Genomic DNA, 21081 nt, shown 5'->3' on the forward strand with positions numbered 1-21081 from the left:
GTTAAATAAAGCACAATCGCCCACAATACATTGAAGTTTTGATAAAGAGAAAACCCCAAGTACCGAGTGGAAAAACCTCTTCCAAACGTCACAATACCAAACGATTCACTAGAGAAAATAGTTGCAATATATCTTACATACAAAACATCCAAGTTAAGAAATAAATAATGTACTTAAGCCCATCAAGCTCCCACTAGCAATCGACTCCTCGAGTCTTTTCTCTCCTCTAATCATCAGATCTATAATTTAGCTCCAATTGGAAACTCCAATTCTCCTTGGTAATTACAAGCTGCTCCAATGATTCTCAAGCTCCAATTACCACCAAAACTTTGAAGGTTGATTTAAATGTGATGAATTTCATCTCCTTTCAGGAATTTGACAATTGTTAAAGATAAATTATACGTATTAACCCAATAGTATAGGCCCAAGCTCATACCTACCTTGTGTGCAAGGCAAGTCTCCTACTTATATTAGAAGTCTAGGGTTTAGCCTCCTCTATATATATATATATATATATATATATATATATATATATATATATATATATATATATATATATATCCATGTTATGTTCATTGTTTTGTACTACACTCTCATTTAATAAAGATGTAATCCTTAAGGGTTTCCTCCATGAATGTACGATGTTAGGCTGAACCACATAACCATCATGTTCTTGTGTTCTCTATTTTATGCTTCCATTTCTGCATCCATTCTAACATATTCAATATAGTATATCAAAACTAATATTTAACAACAAAAATGAGAGGGAGAAGATAAAGAAATTGATAAAGGTTTTAGCTCTAGGGTTTATGGGTTTTCTCTAGCTCTTCAGATGGGAATTAGGTCACAAAAGTCGTGGAAAATGAGAGCATATATAGTGAGGGTATGGGCTGGAATCAATAGCAAAAAAATTCATAACAAAATTTTCTCTAGTTCTTTGAAGTTTGCTCCTCCAAAGGTCGTTTGAGAGAGGGTGAACTTATTGGGTTAGTTGCTTTTCAAATTCAAGTTTTGTTCCTCACTTGGCCTCCTATAGAAAAGTTCATAGGAGCAAAAATCTGTAATAGCAAACTTCAATGTATGTGCTTTGACCACTTCACCCACCAATACAAATGAAAATCCCACAAAATCACGTAAACACTCATAAACTTTAAGATTAAAAAAACTTCAAATTTGTCATGAAATTAGTCAACTAATACAAGACCTAACAAACTCAAACAAATGAGTTTTTTCCCAAATTGTTTCTTCTTGAAGACGCAGCTCCATAGAGAGTCTCTTACCCTTGGTGTAGTATTATGGAGGCTCATTCATGGTTTTGAAACCCAGACCATTCAAAGAACCGAAAAATGGAGAGTTTCAAGGCTTTAGAGGTTGGATCAAGGTTCAACCAAATTTGGACCGTGATGACATCATAATGAATTAATAATTAACTAAAATGAAATAAATTTTTAAAAATGAGTAATATTGATTATATATATATATATTCAAAATAAAATTATTCTCAAAAAATTATAAGAAAGTTTACAAAAATAATAAACTATAAAAAATCATTGAAAGTTATAGTTGATTGTTTAAGTATAAAACTATGAATATATTTAAAGAATTTTAATTTTAATATATCCCCCCTTTTGACTTTTGAGATGGCTAGTTAAAATAAATGATATAATAAAATATTATTAGTTTTGATTACAATATAAAATATAAAGTAATGAAAGAATTATTCTTATGGCATTCTTTTTAATATACTTCAAATATTTTAGTTTGCCACAGTGAGCTTAAACAACCAGCTATGGTGTAGGGGTTGGTATATTAATTAAAAATAGCTTTACTAGAACCCAAGTTCTAGGCGTGGTGCAAGCAAGTGGTTTATTTTTTATGATTTAAAAGTCAAGCTCTAACTATGGTCATCCGGTCTAACTGCAGTTCAAGAGGTCACTAATTATTTGAAAATTGCGGTTTTTACATACTTTAAAAACTGGAAGTAAGATAAATATTTGGAAAGATAGACTTTGGGTTGTTACTCCTGTTTGGTGCAGTTTCTCTTTGCCATTAGAGAAAGAGATACTCATTAGTCCATACTTTTCTAGGTGTGGTGCATGCAAATGGTTTATTTTTTATGATTTAAAAGTCTAGCTCTGACTGTTGTCAAGGTCTAACTGCAGTTCAAGAGGTTCACTAATTATATGAAAATTGCGGTTTTAGACGTTTAAAAAACTGAAAGTAAGATATATATTTGGAAAGATAGACTTTGGGTGGTTACTCCTAATTGGTGTGGTTTCTCTTTGCCAATAGAGAAGAGATACTCGTTAGTCCATACTTTTCTAGGCGTGGTACATGCAAATGGTTTATTTTTTATTATTTAAAAGTCTAGTTTTGACTCTGATCATCCGGTCTAATTGCAGTTCAAGAGGTTCACTAATTATTTGAAAATTGCAGTTTTAGATGCTTAAAAAACTGGAGGTAAAATAAACATTCGAAAAGATAAACTTTGGACGGTTACTCTAGCTTGGTGTGGTTTCTCTTTGCCATTAGAGAAGAGGTACTTATTAGTCCATACTTTTCTATTACAGGTTTGTATGTGGTTGCCTCACGTTACTTGTTACTTCTCCCAACCTGAACTAACTGAAATTCTATATTGTGGCGTGAACTCTGGAATTATAAGATTGTTGTTCAAATTAATGGAAAATGAAAAAATTGGGCACAGAACCCAAGTCAATTTCAAGAAATATGACGTTATTTTGACCAATTAATTACGTAATATGTACCATATTTTGCAGGCAAATATGATCTGAGGGCCATGTAACGGAGCTGACCCCGTAAAGTAACCTCCATAATGAAGTTTTGGAAATTAATTTTCGGCACTTTGTCAGATGAATGGACACATGCATCTGTACAAAAACAGCTGCATGACAACATTGACTTTTACTACATGTTATATATTCTCTAAAAAAAAAAATAGGAATAGATAATGTTATAATGTGAAACTGAAAAACATTCCCCCCCCCCCCCCCCTTTTCAAAAAAAGAAAAACATTCTCCCACATAAATCCTGCCTTATGAAGTTATGATAATTGAAATGAGAAAGAATATCCGTTAATGATTTCAATTGAGAAAACAGCTCGATTACTAAGGAAAATTAATGGCGGTAGTTGCCTAAAGAAGTGGTTGACAACTTTATTAAATATGAAAGATTCTAACAATAATGATGAGAACAAATCACATAACCATAATGATAAACCAGCTAGGACATAATTTAATTATAGTGTAAATGGCTTTAATTTGATGGAGAAAATGAAACTACACATGATATTATCCGATCTCTTTATTAGGAAAATCAGATTTGAATTCTGCCTTTATTTATTGTAACAATTAAAAAAAAAATGATTTAGGGGTAGATCAAATTTTATGTACAACAATTAGATTAAGTAATAAAAAATAAAGACACTTTATTTAGGGTGTTGTACTCATACCGTATCCATATCATATTAGTATTGTACTAGTCATTTTATATTATAATTTTTTTTAAATTGCTTGTGTTGTTATGTCAAATTTGTGTTTGTATTCATAGTCATATCTGTGTCTGTATCTGTGCATCCTAGATTAAGCACGAGCTAAGTAATCACCGCACACCCTTGGTGCAGTGGCCACTCCACATGTATAAATGCTTGTGGGGTGTGGGGTGTGGGGTGTGAAGGGTAAGGGTCGGGGTTCAAGTCTCTAGGAGGAAGTTTCATGCACATATACACTTAGATTAGGTTAAAGTAGAAATTCTATCTTGTATAAAAAATAATAAATAAATAAATAAAAAGCACGACCTAAGCAAAAGCATAATTTAGTTTTCAAAATTTATATCGTAGAAGAATTTGAGGATTAAAAATGGAAGGGATATATAACTAAGAACAAAACTGTAAAAACAACAGTTACAGAGAATAAAAAATACATGGTCTGATCTGAGTCTGTAAGATGAAGTGAAATAATGACAACTAGGATTAGGAAAAAAAGAAAAAAAGAACAGAAAAGGGGAATAGAGAATATTTGTAAGAGTTGGCATGTGACTTGGGTACAACCACAACAACAGCACCAGTCACAGCAACCGAAATTTGTGGGGACTTGCTGCTTGTCGTGTTTCTTCAAATCCTGTAACGGAACAGATAAAAGCAGTGGACAAAGTCATATACAAACATTTTAGCCCCTAGAATTTCATTTCATGTCAGCACTTCCATGTCTTTGCTTATCTTCTTCTGACTCTCTTGGATTCCCTTTTATCCCTTTGCCTTCAACCAAAAGATTAATTATTAACTGCAACTATCTTACAGATGTGGCATACTGCTTCTGCTTGTTTAGCTTAACTGACATATGCGTCAACTATCAGTCTAATTTTCCTCCACTCTAAGAAAATATAATAGAAAATCATAAGTTCAAACACAATCATAACTATCATTTAATAATAAAAAATCTATATGTTTTGTTATTTAATGATGTAACAATGAAGTCTTCGTTCATGCACGGACTAAGGTAATCTTTTGCAAAGATGGATGATTGTCCACGCCATCTACCTTCAGGGTAGTGACTAGTGAGCCCAAAATGAGAGAGAGTAATTTGGTGTGTGTCATCTAGCTAATCTTATTGATAATCACATTGTTGGTGGACTAATTTAATGGATATAGTATCTTTTTTCCCTCATTAAACTCGTACCATCAAGAATATTCCACTAAGCCCCCTAGACTACCTCAACCTCAAGATCATCTTACTTGAGTATTTAATAAAGTTAGAAATTTTACTATTGATGATGCTTATTGCAATCTTGGTAAGACTCTATTTGTTTCATTGTATAATGTTTTTCAAAAAATATTTTCAACATTTTTTAGTGGTCGTTTTGTTGTAAAACCTTGGTTAATCTTTAAAAAAAAAAAACATTTTCTCTTGAGTAAAGAACACAGTTGTAAAAATTGTAAAATATTTTACCAAAACTTTTTTTATAAAACATTTTCCAAACTAAGGCTCAAGCAACCACCCCTTTTCCGACTTTCTTGCAAAAATCCCCCTACCCTCCTTTCTCTCTTTCTCGCACACAAAAGATGTTGATAATGGGGCACAAGGTCATTAGTGCAATGGCACGGGATGAGTAGTGGCCGCCAATGGTGGCTAGTTGGGAGGTGGCGCTCATTAGAAAACTCAGCTTGATGGACTTTGCAATCAACATAAATAGTCGACGTTCCAATGGTTTATGTGTGGATCTAGCCGAGTGTATGCCAATTTGGTTATTTTGTGTATGGATACAATTGATTTTGCACCAATCTAGTTGTTTTGAGTGCGGTTCTAATAGGGTTTGCACCAATCTAGCGGGTCATGAGATTTAGTGGATTAGATTATGAGATAGGAAATTTTTTTCAATTTTTACGTTGTACCAAAAAACTTGTTTAGGAACATAACCAAATACCAAAAAAGAAAACATTTTACAGCAAAACAAATGAAGCCTTATTAATGTGTTTCGTTTAGTTTTTTTTTTTTAAGTTTTCCGAAAAAAAAATTTTACCCCATCATGTGAAGATTTATAAAATTATCCACATAAATTATTCAAATAAATTACATAACTTATTAAATAAATCATGAGGCTAAAACTAGACATAAATGGTGTATCAATCTCTACAAAGTGAGGGAATTTTTCTCTAAACCCGATTAGAATTAAACTCCCTCCCCCCACCCACTTCTTTATTGTTTAAACAATTGTGCGTGTACTCGTGTAATGTAGTCATGACCTATGAATTCAAATTTATGAAACTTTTTATGAAGATTTTGAATGCAGATAGGATGCGTGTCCTCAAACAAAAGTATTCAGTGGACATAAATGAGAAAGTGAGTGAAATTATATCTTGGATGGAAGAAGTAAGAGTGAAAGAGGTGACAAGGGTTGACTTGTCTAGTTAAAAAGGGTTTTTATTCTTTTACTATAAAGTGTAGTGAAATTATTACAATTGCTTGACAGACTTCCACTCTCATAGTCGTAGAGGATGGATCCCACCCTGTGTGGAAATTGGAATCCATGAATGGAATTTCGAGGATTCGGCCAAGACACATTTATTTGATTTCTCTTACAGATGAATGTTGCATTAAACCATCACCCAATAAAATTTGTTGAATTTAATGACATTACATTACCTGCTTTCTTCATTGCCTTTTCGTATAATTTATGACTCCTCAAAATGTCATAAATTTTGAGCTTCTTCTTGTACTTCTTGTCCCATCTTATTAAAAGAGTTTGTGGATTATTCTAATTTTTATCATGCAGAGTATGCCACGGTATATTTGGCTCAAACTATATAACTATTATTAATGTTGAGCTATATCAGCAAGCTGGAATAGCTCAGTTGGTTAGAGCGTGTGGCTGTTAACCACAAGGTCGGAGGTTCAAGCCCTCCTTCTAGCGACATAAGATCTTCTTTTCTTTTTCTTCTTCAACCACAAAGCCCAAGCTCGTATCCTAATGAGTTATGACCCACAAAGATCGGGCCTCTTTTCTGGACCAACCCGGCCAGTTGTGGGCTTAGAATTATGGACCGTGCTAATTAACTGTAAGAGCCTTCTGGGTTTTGGCTGTAATGTCTTAACAACTCTGAGTGCAATCTCCAAGAAAATGACACACAATTGCGTTGGTAGAGGTCCTAGATAGAAGAGGAAGTATTCAAAATGCATCGGTGGCCAAGTTTGTCTCTCAAACATCGCATTCTATCATGTTTATATCTTTAGGCCTCACTTTGTGGCTAAGAAAATGTGAAGATCGGATAGGGTTTTCATGGCTGGTTTTGGTGGTGTTGTATCTCTAGTCCACAATTTTAAATAATTATTTCATTTATATATTATGTCTTATTGTGCATAAGCAGTTGGATAAACAAGTTCTCGAGTTTTATTTTTTTTTTTTTAATACAATAAAATTTTAATATATATGTCGATTTTACAAATTGAGTTAAATGGAATCTACAATAAGTTTAGAGCTTATGCTTAGATTTAAGTCTTTTATTCAAGTTGTTGATCACTTTTGACCTTCAACAAAGCATCAATATATGCTCAGATTAATTTTGACTCTTAATGAATACAATCAAATTATATAATTGCTCCTGGAATAACAATTATAAAATAATTTCACTGATATAGTAAAATTTCTAATGCAAGACTCTTAAATGCACAAGATTAAAAATAACTCATTATGTCATTTTAACATGCAAGTGATCTTACACATAAAATTTTGGCTAAAAACATTCATTAAAATGAACCATGAAACATACAAAATTTCATTTTTGTTTATTTTTTTACAATAGTAAGTACTAAGTATAAATGAAAAAGTACCATTATAATTCAAATTTTGATTATATTTTGTTATCATTAGTATTGGAATTTTTGTTTTTATTCATCAATAAGAGGAAGTCTTTTCCCCTCACTTAAAACCATCTCCTTTTGGCAAATTTCTTATGGAGTTTATGAATTATTAAGCTATTTGACACCCATATCAACACAACTTATATAACCTCTAGATATAGGGAGCACAAGTCATCCATACAGTATTGTAGAGAATCCATAATTCAATGCATATATTAAATCAAGAAATAACAAGATTGTCATGTGTTTGGAGTTCATAATTTTTTTTTGTAACAGGGAATTGACACCCTTGACGCGAGGGTTAATCTGACAGAATTTTCTCCAAATCAAATTCAATTTAAAAGAAAGTTTTGTGTATTTGAGATTAGCAAAAAATAAAAAATAAAAAAAGTTGTGTATTTAAATTTCGTTGCAGCATGTAATTTTAAGAGTCAAATCAAATGAACTATCTCCATTATAATTTTATAGATTATCAAAATTGTCATTTGGAGTAAAACTTTGTCTAATTGATCAAATCCATTAATCACAAAAATTCATGTCATATAAAGAGAAAGGTGAAGGAAATAGATATGGTGGGGCCCTGCGACTATGCTCTGTTTGTGAAGCTAAGAGGAACCAGAGCCAGAGAGTGGGATAACGAATACATCAGCAACCACCAAAACCAAACCTCGGGCAGCGACAAATCCCAACCCAAAATCTCACCACCCCCATATACCACACACACACCCCGATACATTAACAAAGCGAGATAGAGAGCTTTTAGAGAGAGAGAGAGAGAGACAGAGATATGGCAATGGCAATGGCGCTTCGCAGGCTTGCCTCATCCATTGACAAGCCAATTCGCCCTCTCTTCAATGGCGGTTCCCTCTATTACATGGTTCTCTTTCTCTCTCTCTCTCTCTTTCTTTCTTTCTTTCTTTCTTTCTTTGTGTTCCTGTTCCTAAACATTAACTTTCTTACAACTTATTGTCGTTGGTTTTGTTTCATAATTGATAGTCATCTTTGCCTAACGAGGCTGTGTACGAGAAGGAAAAAACCCGTGTCGCTGTAAGCTTATTTCTTTAATCTCCAGTTCCACTCCACCATAGCTTTATTATATATGCACTTCTGTTTATGTTTTATTACACATGTACGTGTTCACTGCATTTCCTAGGCCTACTTTGCTCTGTTTTTTTTTTTTTTTTTTTTGTATTACTATTACTTATCCCTTACTAGTGTTTTTTTTTTAATACAGTGGCCGAAGCAATTGAATGCTCCCCTGGAGGCTGTTGATCCCGAGATTGCTAACATTATAGAGCTAGAGAAAGCTAGACAATGGAAGGTACGCTTACTCATTCTCTGTTAATCTTTGGACATATTGTGCTCATTTGTTAGTTTGATTAACAACTCATACATTTGAGGTTGATTTTAATTCAAATTCCGGTAAACAAATCACCATATAATGTAAAGTGCAGTAAAATAAACAACACAGGCAATTTGTTTACGGACTGAAAAACCAATGGACAATTCTAATGGAAAAAACGTTGTCACCAACCCAATAGAATTGAAATTTATACAACTGATTGCTACCCTTGGTAGCAGTACTTATATATGTGACCCCACACTGCTCCAAGCTACTTGGACTCTTCTAATCTGGAATCTCTAGCAAGAAATGCATCTGTGACTTCAATGACCACTTTGAAAACTCTTCCATGTTGTACAATAGGTAAAACACTGTAGCTTTTGCCTTGATCGCCAAACAAAAGCTTCCTCTTGAGGTTTGAATTATGAACTCATATTGTGAAATTAGGTTTAGCGTTTTCTCTTCTGTAGCACATGGCACAAGCTGTCTAAACCTCTATTTTCATCAACTATTATGTGCTCTTATATAATTTAGCATGTACAGCACAAAGTCCCACTTAACAACTAGATAAGTGTGCATTTTGGCACAAATTAAAAAACCAGCTTTTTTTTTTACTATTTAGCTTATTTTTGTTATTATTCATAGGTCCCACTGCACTTTTGGTACTATATATGGGTCTCACTGTACTATTTCAAGTAACTTTTACCTTTGTTTACGGTACTTTTGGCAAAAAAATTTCAATTTCAGCTAAATAATTTATTCCCAAACGGACGCTTAATGGGCTTGTCAGCTTGATGAGACTTAGGTTTCCCAATCCTTGATTGAAAGAGGCTTATTTACAAGTCGATTGAGAGAGAATAAAATTTTTTTTTTTTAAAAACCGCAATTGCCATTATCTTGAGCTGAATCTTAGACTTGGTCTTGAACTTGATTTACAATGTTACAACTCAATCAAGACCTACATTGTCATGGATTTGCCAGCACAATACCTAACTTCTTTTTTCTTTTTTTGTGGAGGGGTGAAACTTTCTATGTGTTTGTGTAATTCATTTAAAAAGTTAATAAATTCTTAGTTTTTTGTACCCTTTATGTGAGAACATAATATTGAATTTATTTATTTTCTTTTGTAAAGTAGTGTGAAAAACAAAATTCATTTAAGCCGCATAGTTGTCTTAGGTTTATGGAAAAATTTAAGAATAGAATTAAATTTTTTCTTTTCTTTCATACTCTAGGTGATAGATGAAGGATTAGGGGTTTTGCTATTGCACAAATGTGTAATTACAGTTTATTGTGTAATCTAATATCTTATTGGAATTCATTATTGTGTTGGTAAAGGGGCTAGAACTCATTCCCTCAGAGAACTTCACTTCTGTCTCTGTAATGGAAGCAGTTGGATCTATCATGACTAACAAATACAGTGAAGGGTATCCTGGAGCTAGATACTATGGAGGAAATGAGTACGTGGAGTCTTCTTCATCCCTTGCTTGTGCTTGTCATGGATTGTGATTAGCATTTTTTTGACCCCTTTAAATTTTTATTTTTGAACTTCCCGGTTAAATTTTGACACAGATAAGCATGGAACTCCCTCACATTTCAGGTACATTGACATGGCAGAATCCTTATGCCAGAAGCGTGCTCTGGAAGCATTTCGTTTGGATCCAGCAAAATGGGGAGGTGAATATGCGCTACTGTTCTTGCTGATACATGCGCATGAAATTTGTCTCAAAACCTTTCTGAATCAAATAAATGGTTAGCTGTAACTATGTTTAGGGATGGAATTTTACATGAAATTACCTGTTCTTATGTCTCATGGACATGATAAGAAGTAACTTACTAAATTTTAGGTTTGCTGGCAAATGGAGATGTGTTATTTGGACGGTTTCTTAATAGGAATTTTAATGGGCTTGACTTTTCTTAGTGTGTGATGTATAACAAGTTCTCCTAAATTCATATCACCTTTGTCATTGTAGTGAACGTGCAGCCTCTATCTGGCTCTCCAGCCAATTTTCAAGTTTACACTGCGTTGTTAAAACCTCATGATCGAATCATGGCACTTGATCTTCCTCATGGTGGGCATCTATCCCATGGATATCAGGTATTTACAGCTTTCATATATATGAATTTGGATTTTATCTCCCTTGAAGATCAGTAGGCATCATTTCCCCAAATTTCGGTAACATTTCTTTTATTTGGGAAGTTGTCATAGCTGTGTAGCGTACGATGATCATAAAATTTAATCTTGTTGAGTTTTGAACTTTAAAGTGGATTTAGTCTTTTTGTCTTGTAACAAATTTTTATTAACTCTCCTTGTTTGTGACACTATTTTTGGCTTGTCTTATAACCTTACATTGCTTCTTTTGCTGCTGTACAGACTGACACCAAAAAGATATCTGCAGTCTCTATATTTTTTGAGACAATGCCATATCGATTGGATGAGAGCACTGGCTATATTGACTATGACCAGGTAGCTTTGCAGCCCAACTCCCTTATTTATTTTCAAATCCCCCATATCTATGTGTAAGAGTAAATTGTGTAACATGAAAAGATGTGAATTACAGATGGAGAAAAGTGCCACACTATTCAGACCAAAGTTGATAGTAGCTGGTGCTAGTGCTTATGCACGGCTATATGATTATGCACGTATTCGTAAGGTAATATATTGATCTCTATCAAGAAATTATTGTGCATTAGTGTATATGGTTTTTAGCTAATGATTGTCTTGAGAATCCAAGGTAACATTTGTTTGCTATTTGATAGGTCTGTGACAAACAGAAAGCTATATTGTTAGCAGATATGGCACACATTAGCGGGCTGGTGGCAGCTGGTGTCATCCCATCTCCTTTTGAGTATGCAGATGTAGTGACCACCACAACTCACAAGTCACTTCGTGGGCCACGTGGAGCAATGATTTTCTTCAGGAAGGGGGTAAAAGAGATTAACAAACAAGGGAAAGAGGTATATTTGATCTTGCCATGTCGACCCCATTTTTTACTTATTATAATTTACTTTTCCCCTAATATTGTGATAAATTTTATGAAATAAATCAAAATTTTATACTTTTTGCTTTTCCTGAAGGTATTATATGATTACGAAGACAAAATAAATCAGGCTGTATTTCCTGGGCTTCAAGGTGGCCCACATAACCACACAATTTCTGGTTTAGCAGTTGCATTGAAACAGGTTGGCAGCTAATAAGATTGTCATCATTTCATTATTTCCATAATAGTAGATTTTGTTCCAATTATTTGCAGCAGAAAGGAATCCACACCACTTACAATTTTTATTAGAATTGAGGTTTTTTGGGTTGCATTGTGACTACAACCCCAAAAAAGGTTGTTTCATAGTAATGCATACTATAGTTGACATTAAATTGATTTTGAATGTTGAAGTTCCCAACAAAGTGAGTTCTGGTTTTTTTTTTTCCTTTATTGCACATTCTAAATGGTACTAGGTTCATATTGTTTGATGGGGCAGTTGAAACATGCTGGTGCAAAGGCATTATTGCATGAATAGTGTTTTGCCTGAAGCTCGTGGTACATTTTATGAGATTCACAGAATGAGAGTGGAAGTGCCAAATTGGTTGGGAAAAAAAATGAGAATACTTTTAAAAATGTGCTTAAAAAGAAATTTTAAGGACCATCCCACCCCGCTTTTATTTTTTGGGAGGGGAGGTAAAATATATATAAAATTAGTTTGTCCTTCACTTGGGCTCTTTTCAATATTTTCAAAATCACACTTTTTATTTTCTTAATCTGCCTGGATGTAGGCTACAACTCCAGAATACAGAGCCTATCAAGAGCAAGTTCTCAGTAATTGCTCAAGATTTGCACAGGTATAATATTTATGAGATATAGCAAAACTTATGCTTGAGTCAAAATTTTGTAGATACAAATTTACCTTGTTGGCTTACATTGGATTTTGTAATTAATATGATGTTCTCTCATCAATGGATGGTTCTAATTAATTTGCTTCTATTATTTTATTGTTGAAATTTTGCAGACTCTGGTTGAGAAGGGTTATGAACTAGTTTCTGGTGGTACTGAGAACCACCTTGTTTTGGTGAATTTAAAGAACAAGGTAACCAAGGCAACCTTCTTCTTTTTTTCTTTTTAATCTCTTGACTTTTCTAGAGAAGCTTCGATACTAAAATTTGTGTCTCATGAAATCACCAACACTACCAATTAGTTGTGCTTTACATTAGACAACAACTTTGAAACTAATCTGCTACTGAATTTTGGTTCAAAGACAATACCAAGTGTCCTGGCAGAATGCATTAAAGATGTCAACTCTCTCAGATAGACCTAGGATGAGTAATTAACACAACTGTTATTAATTTCTGTGTACAGGGTATTGATGGCTCCAGAGTTGAAAAGGTCTTGGAATCTGTTCACATTGCAGCCAACAAAAATACTGTTCCTGGAGATGTATCTGCCATGGTTCCTGGTGGCATCAGGATGGGTAAAGGCTTTTCATTTATCAGATTGTACTTCTTTAATTATTGCTTAATAACTTAACCTGATGAATTCTTGTGAACTTCAGGAACCCCGGCTCTTACTTCTAGGGGATTTGTTGAGGAGGATTTTGCTAAGGTAGCAGAATTCTTTGACGCTTCTGTGAAGTTGGCGGTTAAGATCAAGGCAGAAACCAAAGGTATCTTTCATATTTAAATTTCATGCTTCTTGGTCTTGTGTTTGTCTGATCACCAGTCATATGGACATGCACACATGCTTGTGTTTGTAATGGTTGGTGTGGGGAAAATCTAGGCGCGTGAATCCTGCTTATATAGGGTTAATTGTGGTGTAAAAACCAGGAACAAAGTTGAAGGACTTCTTGGCTGTACAGTCTGCTCCTCACTTCCAATCTGAGATCACAAAGCTCCGCCATGAGGTTGAGGCATATGCAAAGCAATTTCCCACAATAGGTTTTGAGAAAGAAACCATGAAGTACAAGGACTGAGAAAGAAATCCTGTTGTGTTAGGTAACTTATCACCTGATTATCTTTAGAGTCTTGCATTCATGCTTACGAGGCCACTGTGTAGGGTTAAATCATATTTTTTGTTTGTACCTTTTTTAATTGAGAATAAATTATCAAGAACAAAATGGTAGAATTTCAAAGTATGTAACGAATATTAGACAATCTGACTGATGATTAAGAGACTGAAAATAGGACCTTCTATGGGAAAAACATGGTGTTAAGTTCAGCAACTCTCACAGGTTCTGTGGCTGGGGCATAGTTTTGTGTTCATTGGGATGTGTCCATAGGAGTGTTGTGTACTTGAGTACATGCAGAGAAGAAAAATGGAGAGTCGTAGATAGGATTACCTTTGAAAAATGTTCATTTTAATGTGAAATATGTCCTTGGGCTTCAAAGCATCGTTGATACTATAAAAATGAAAAGGTAATTATGACATTATTTGCAAGAATGATCTATACATGCAGGTATTCTGCACATTAGAGGGCTAATATAACATATTTCCAGGGCCCCAAACTAGCGTTTGATACATTTGGACTTGAGTGATACCTAAAAGTAGAAAGTAATGCTTTACTCTGCTCTTCCATTATCTACATCTTTGTAGTGTCTTTGTTTAATATCCTTTTGATTATTACTTATGAGGTAGATGGCAGATCACGTCATGTTCTGTTTATATATACTTTCAGTTATGTTCTAACTGCGCATTCTTTTTCTGGGAACAGGCTGCATAAGCAAAAATCAAGAGAGATTTCCTAGTTGACAAAGGGAGGGACCATATGTCAAGGATGCATATTTAGAGCCTTAATGTATAAATGCATCAAACCTTGTTCTGGATATTCATAAAGCGTATATAAACATATTAACTGAGGCTTTGCAATATCACAAACTAGCCTTGATCTGAAATGCAGCTACCTTGTTATCCCTATGATGTAATTAGTTAAGGCAAACTCTGATATGCTCTTGCACAATTGAAAATTTACCTTCATAAATCCCCTCAGCAGAGCCCTTTGGTGACAAAAGTTGCAGGGACTTTTACCAAGAGGATTTGTTGAGGTGATTATGGGTCCGTTTGGATAGAACTTATTGCTGAAAACTGAAAACTAAAAATACTGTAGCAAAATAATTTTAAAATGTGTGAATAGTACTGCGGGACCCATTTTTAATAAAAAAGTTGCTGAAAAATGAAATTTGTGGGTCCGTGAACAGTGCACGAGTGCACTGTTCACGGAAGACTTGGTCAACAACTGCGGCTGGGGAAAAAAAAAAAAAAAAAGACTGAAAACGCAGCGCAAAACGTAGACGCGCTATCCAAACTCCACCTATATGTCAATTTAACAACTAGAAATATCACTTGTTAAAGTATTTTGTTGTCAAAAAAAGGACGTGCTCAATCTTGCCTATACCAAAAAGAAACTCATTAGTGTTTTGGCCTAATGGTAAAGATTAATTGTATTCAGTAGATATTTAACTCAACACAATGTGTATTAACTTAGGAGAACCACATTAAAATCTAGAAGTAGCAATCTCGTTAGAGAAACAATTGGAACACTAAGGTGTCTCTCCTTTCACTAAGGGACATTGCTCAAACACTAACATCTCTCGAGTCTATTGCTAGGTTGATCACTCTTTCCCTTTCTGCCTCCCTCTTGAACTTGGTAGGAGGGTATTTATAGAGGAGACTTGAGTCCTTTCCCCAAGAAATTGGGGTTGGGAGGATGATTCTATCCACCTCCCCTACTTTTGTGAGAATGGAGGGATGGGTATAGGGCTAATCCTACTATCCCTACCGTTTAAATGGGTCATTTAGCATTAAATGCATGGTGACTATCAGTAGGTGACAACAATAAATACAGAGACAACAAGGAAGAAAACCAAGGAGATCAGTATATGTCCAAAGATTCCCTTTGGAATTTCGCCCAAGGAGATGCTAATAGGGGTTCGGTTGGCCTTAATGGTATGTGATGGGGTTTTGTGCAGTATACCACAAGGAAGTGCAAGCATGCTAGAGTTTAGGTTTAACTAGTCGCTAGCCCATGCAACGCACGAGATAATTAACAAATGTAAAAAATAATTTTAGGCATCTATTACCTCTAGCTTCTTCTTTTTTCTTTTTTGTATTTACTCCATTTATATTTTGCATAGAAGTCTCAACCATGTTGACACAATCCATAAATAAATAAATAAAAATAACATTATTAATCACATAAAATTTCAATTAAGTCCATATATTTCCTTGCAGAAAAATGCATTTCATATCTACTTCATATGATCTATACTTTAGGGAGGCAATTTGGCACCTAAGCCCAAAGGAAGAAAGAGAGTAGGCCCAAAGAGCCCAATACAATGAATTTCTAGAGAGTGGATTAGAAAACTAGTTCTAATGATTTTAGACAACAATCATAGTGGGTCAAGATGACAATAGAATAAAGATGAATTGATTTTATCTAAGGAAAGTCGTCCTCGGACACAATCTGAGGAGGTTGATTCTTGTATCTATTTCTTTTGGGACTGATTACAAATATTGTTCTTGATTCTACAAAAATTTTCTCTATCATCCTCCGATCCTTTTCCTCAGGGTCCTTTTCTATTTTACACTCCCTTTCCTCTTTTATCTCTACCCTCCACGTGTAGATCAGATTGCTGGTGTTGATCCTTGTCCCATCAGCACCTTTCTGAAGTCTTTGGGAGTAGCTGTAAGGCTCAAAACTATTATTCAGGTATCACTTTCTCATTAATGCGGCTAAAAAGTTAGCTACAGAACATTCAATGCAATGGCAACAGCTTTCTCTTAGATATTTCATAACTTTCCTTTGTCCTGTGCTTTAACGATGTATATCCTTATCAACAGATACTCCTATAATGTTGATTCTGGATGGTAGACCGTATCTTCTAACCTTTGCTTCGCTCAGCCGAGGAAGCATCCCTCCTCGGACCCCCTTCTCGGATCATCATGACCAAACCTCTTTCTTTATTCATCAATGTTGACCTCCATAACAACGTTTACCCGTTCTCGGACAACTAGGCGTCCTCAGACCGGGCCCCCGGCCCAATATATACTACTGGGCCTATCATCCCTACATATACATTGCTATATATTCTAAACCTTACCTCTATATATTTTTCTAACCTTATCCACCAAAAACCACACTCCAAATAACCCTAATTCCTTCCATACACTTACAAACTATGGAAACAATTCAGAAGTACGAAACAACAATAACAAATCAACTATTTATACCTAGGTTTTCTATTTCCTACTTGGATAACAAAATACCCAATGCCCAAAATAATGCATTACAAAATAATCACAAAAAAAATGAGTCCAAAAACTTCCAAGTCTCCTCCCCTCCATCGACTTCTCTCATGTTGCTACTCATTAAGCCATGCTTTCCACACACCCAAAACCTTGTTAAACTCCTCTATTGATAATAAGTGATTGTCTCTCTTAGTAATCATCTGTCAATTGCATATGAGGATCAGATTTTTCAACTAACCAATGCTTGATAAACCAATTAAAATCTCAACTTGATAATAAAAATAATCAAAGTTGACATTGAAGACCCTATCAAATTTGAATAGGAGGCTAAGTATTACCCATGATGCTAAATATTTTGTACCACAAATTTCACGGAAGCTAAAAAAAAACTAAAACTAAAGAAAAGCACAAAAAAAAGATAAGATATTAAAAAAATTACCTAGATGCATATATTTCAATGCACGTAGCATCTGATAAAGAAAAAACTGATGATGTACATGGGTCAAGTCATCATTAGCTTTAATCATTTGGTGAAGATCAGACGCCATTAGCTCAAAGACAATGTAAATGCATGTTTTTGAACTCCCTCTTTGATGGTGGCAACATGATGCGATTAATTTCAACAATATCAAGATGTCGTAAAAGCCTGAGCAACTTGACTTCACGCAGGATCCGTATGGACTTAGATATTGTTATAGAATTCTCAAAAAGAGAGAGATAGAGATCTGCGTGTTTTAAATGTAAAAGAAGGGTTATTTATATATAAATATATATATATATATATATAATGATTTTATATTATATATTTGTTGAAATTTTGTTATAGAATTTTAGTTGAAGTAGAATTTTCAAGCTCTTGAAACATATATCTAATAAAGTTTTACTTAAACTAAACTATTATAACACTGATAAGATAATTACACGTTGAAAAGAAATAATAAATATATAAAATCTAAAATCTAAAATCTAAAAGAAAAAAGAAAAAGAAAATAGTGTTAACGTGAAAAATTGTGAGAGTTTCAGAGACTTCAGTTTTATATATATATATATATATATATATATATATATATATATATATATATATATATATATATATATATATATATAGATTAAGTAATTATATTGGATACTGCCAAGGGATTTCCCTAGATTAAGTAATTATATTGGATATTGCCAAGGGATTTCCCTACATTGTTATCATAAAATGAATGCCATATTTTTTTTTGTAATAAAAAAATCCCTAAAAAAATGCTTTTAAAAAAACACTTAGAAATTTGTTTTGTGCATTTGCCAAACTTAATTGTAAAAAAATCTATATATATATATATATATATATATATATATATAGATTAAGTAATTATATTGGATATTGCCAAGGGATTTCCCTACATTGTTATCATAAAATGAATGCCATTTTTTTTTGTAATAAAAAAATCCCTAAAAAAATGCTTTTAAAAAAACACTTAGAAATTTGTTTTGTGCATTTGCCAAACTTAATTGTAAAAAAATCTATATATATATATATATATAAATATAGAGATATATATATATATATATAGATTAAGTAATTATATTGGATATTGCCAAGGGATTTCCCTACATTGTTATCATAAAATGAATGCCATATATTTTTTTTTTAATAAAAAAATCCCTAAAAAAATGCTTTTAAAAAAACACTTAGAAATTTGTTTTGTGCATTTGCCAAACTTAATTGTAAAAAAATCTATATATATATATATATATATATATATATATATATATATATATATATATATATATATATAGATTAAGTAATTATATTGGATATTGCCAAGGGATTTCCCTACATTGTTATCATAAAATGAATGCCATATATTTTTTTTGTAATAAAAAAATCCCTAAAAAAATGCTTTTAAAAAAACACTTAGAAATTTGTTTTGTGCATTTGCCAAACTTAATTGTAAAAAAATCGTTTCCCTAAACTTACCGCCCGGCCGGAAGTGGTGCAAGGGCCTCATCATTATTAATTAATCGTTGGCAATCTTCAATCTTCATAGTCAGAACCAAAAACGACATTGATCCAAATCCAACCTATAACAGACGAAACTCCCAGCCAACTGAATTTCAAATGTAAAGAAACGGTAAATACTAAACCACCAAATAGAGCATTGAAAAAATTTACACATGCTTCGCTTCCCAAGGTCTCTTTCCAGTTCCAGCTTCATTCCCACTCAGCTCACACTCTCACGCTCACTCCGTCAACTCAATGCAAGATCCAGTAGTCGTTGCCATCCCAAGAGCAACAATGACGACAACATTCATAGAAGAGAGGACAATCAAGGTGCGCCTTTACATCTATACAAGAGCAAGGGCCAGCACATCCTCACTAACCCTCGAGTCCTTGACTCCATTGTCCGAAAATCCCATATAAAACCCACTGATACGGTCCTTGAGATCGGACCCGGTACCGGGAATCTCACGCTGAGGCTTCTACAAGCTGCCAGGAAGGTTGTTGCTGTTGAAATCGATAAACGAATGGTTGAGACTCTCCACAAACGCGTAGCCGAGAAGGGGTTTGAAGATCAACTCACTGTAAGTTAGCTTGTCTATGACATGTTCGATGAAATGCCTAACTGAAAGTTTTGAGCTTGTGCACGAGTCAATTATTGAGAATGAGTTGCACTTGCATACGGGTTTTGCAGGTTATATGTAAAGATGCGTTAAAGACTAAGTTTCCTCAATTTGATCTTGTAGTGGCCAACATTCCATATGGAATATCTTCACCTTTGGTGGCTAAGTTGGTATATGGGGATAAACCATTTAGGAGCGCCACGCTTCTCCTTCAAAAAGAGTTTGCACGGAGGCTGTTGGCTAATCCTGGTGATTCAGAGTTCAATCGCTTGGCGGTAAATGTGAAGTTGGTGGCTGATGTGGAGTTTGTCATGGACGTAAGCAAAAGGGACTTCGTTCCATGTCCAAAGGTTGATTCCTCCGTGGTTATTATCCGTCCCAAAGCTGAAATTCCTGATGTGAATCTGGATGAGTGGTCGGCTTTCACGAGAACCTGTTTTGGTAAGAAAAATAAGACGCTGGGTGCTACATTTAAGGGGAAGAGGAAGGTGTTGGAATTGTTGAGACTGTCCAGAACAACTTGCTCAACTGAAAGTGCCAACAATGGTGACAATTATGACTGCAGCAATAATACTGCTGCTGATGATGATGATGAAGAAGTGGATAGTGATGAAGTAGACTGTTATTCATCTTCTTGCTCAGAGACACAAATGAGTGTGTTCAAGGACAAGATCATAGGAGTTCTAAAATCAGGTGGTTTTGAAGCTAAGAGGCCTTCAAAGCTGTGTAACAAGGAGTTACTGCATTTACTTGCATTATTCAATCAAGCTGGAATATATTTTCATGATCAATCAAAGCCTAGGGTTAGGGATGCAGACAATATAGAACTTGCTGCAGCTTTCAGTTCATAGCAATACTACCTTCTTCCTCTATTATTTGTTCAATTTTTGTTTTTCTATGCTTCCTAGGTTTGGTAACTGTAAGGATGTTGCCGACAGGAAAATCAGGCAGTAGTGAAATTTCTATTTGCTTATCATTTTGAATGAATTAAAAAAAAGACGACAAATCTAGTATACATTAACGTTGTTATTTTGATGCTATTAGAGTATTTAGATGCCCCTGGGTGCTAGACGGCTAATCATGTTCTTTTATTTGCTGGCACAGACAACATGAACAAAAGATATATAATTACAAAAAAAATTCATGGAATGCAATGCTTTCCTGAGAAACAAATAAAATTGACATCATGCAAAAGAGGCCCCAGTCCGTTTATTGGAGTATCCAAAATGGTGATGGTAATTGATGCAAATTCGTTCAACTCTTTCCCCTTGTGAGTGATGGGGTTTCAACTGGTATTGCCTACAATGGGATGCAATTGAAAATATGTTTATGCATTTGGATATGTGGACGGAGTTTGGAACCATACACGTTGATCAAAAAAATATAATAATAAAAAACTATCAAGAAGAGGAAGCATTAACACATAAAGCAGGTGAGACTATTTTTTTTATTTATTTATTGATAATTCAATAGTTACAATGGTGAAGTTGGGATTTAAATCCTAGGCGTCTTTCCTAAAGAAAATTAA

At 34.1% G+C, this 21081-nt stretch overlaps 2 protein-coding genes and 1 non-coding gene across 3 annotated transcripts; all 3 read left to right on the plus strand.

Annotated features, from left to right (window-relative positions):
- The first annotated feature begins 6352 nt into the window (after positions 1 to 6352).
- Positions 6353 to 6426, plus strand: TRNAN-GUU (transfer RNA asparagine (anticodon GUU)). Its single transcript has one exon. It is a non-coding gene; the product is annotated as a tRNA-Asn (tRNA).
- Positions 6427 to 7946: 1520 nt separating this feature from the next.
- On the plus strand, positions 7947 to 14590 carry LOC142624379 (serine hydroxymethyltransferase, mitochondrial). Its single transcript, XM_075797942.1, has 16 exons — positions 7947 to 8250; positions 8370 to 8420; positions 8608 to 8694; positions 10051 to 10172; positions 10313 to 10389; positions 10686 to 10810; positions 11087 to 11179; positions 11274 to 11366; positions 11473 to 11670; positions 11791 to 11895; positions 12482 to 12547; positions 12715 to 12792; positions 13062 to 13173; positions 13255 to 13365; positions 13526 to 13693; positions 14410 to 14590. The coding sequence occupies exons 1-15, from the start codon at positions 8161 to 8163 to the stop codon at positions 13669 to 13671; spliced, it is 1554 nt and encodes a 517-aa protein (XP_075654057.1). The 5' UTR covers positions 7947 to 8160; the 3' UTR covers positions 13672 to 13693; positions 14410 to 14590.
- Positions 14591 to 18916: 4326 nt separating this feature from the next.
- On the plus strand, positions 18917 to 20529 carry LOC142624130 (ribosomal RNA small subunit methyltransferase, mitochondrial). The gene is made up of 2 exons (XM_075797638.1): positions 18917 to 19514; positions 19625 to 20529. The coding sequence occupies exons 1-2, from the start codon at positions 19107 to 19109 to the stop codon at positions 20402 to 20404; spliced, it is 1188 nt and encodes a 395-aa protein (XP_075653753.1). The 5' UTR covers positions 18917 to 19106; the 3' UTR covers positions 20405 to 20529.
- Positions 20530 to 21081: the final 552 nt, after the last annotated feature.

This window comes from Castanea sativa, chromosome 2 (assembly GCF_040712315.1).
Source record: "Castanea sativa cultivar Marrone di Chiusa Pesio chromosome 2, ASM4071231v1".
In the NCBI taxonomy this organism is placed as follows: Eukaryota; Viridiplantae; Streptophyta; class Magnoliopsida; order Fagales; family Fagaceae; genus Castanea; species Castanea sativa.

Bases quoted from the DNA above. Each gene is read 5' to 3' on its own strand.
- LOC142624379 (XM_075797942.1), top strand. From the start codon at position 8,161: ATGGCAATGGCAATGGCGCTTCGCAGGCTTGCCTCATCCATTGACAAG. The intron at 10,811-11,086 runs GTATTTACAGCT...GCTGCTGTACAG, and splicing joins ATCTATCCCATGGATATCAG to ACTGACACCAAAAAGATATC. The intron at 11,367-11,472 runs GTAATATATTGA...GCTATTTGATAG, and splicing joins ATTATGCACGTATTCGTAAG to GTCTGTGACAAACAGAAAGC.
- LOC142624130 (XM_075797638.1), top strand. From the start codon at position 19,107: ATGCTTCGCTTCCCAAGGTCTCTTTCCAGTTCCAGCTTCATTCCCACT. The intron at 19,515-19,624 runs GTAAGTTAGCTT...CGGGTTTTGCAG, and splicing joins GGTTTGAAGATCAACTCACT to GTTATATGTAAAGATGCGTT.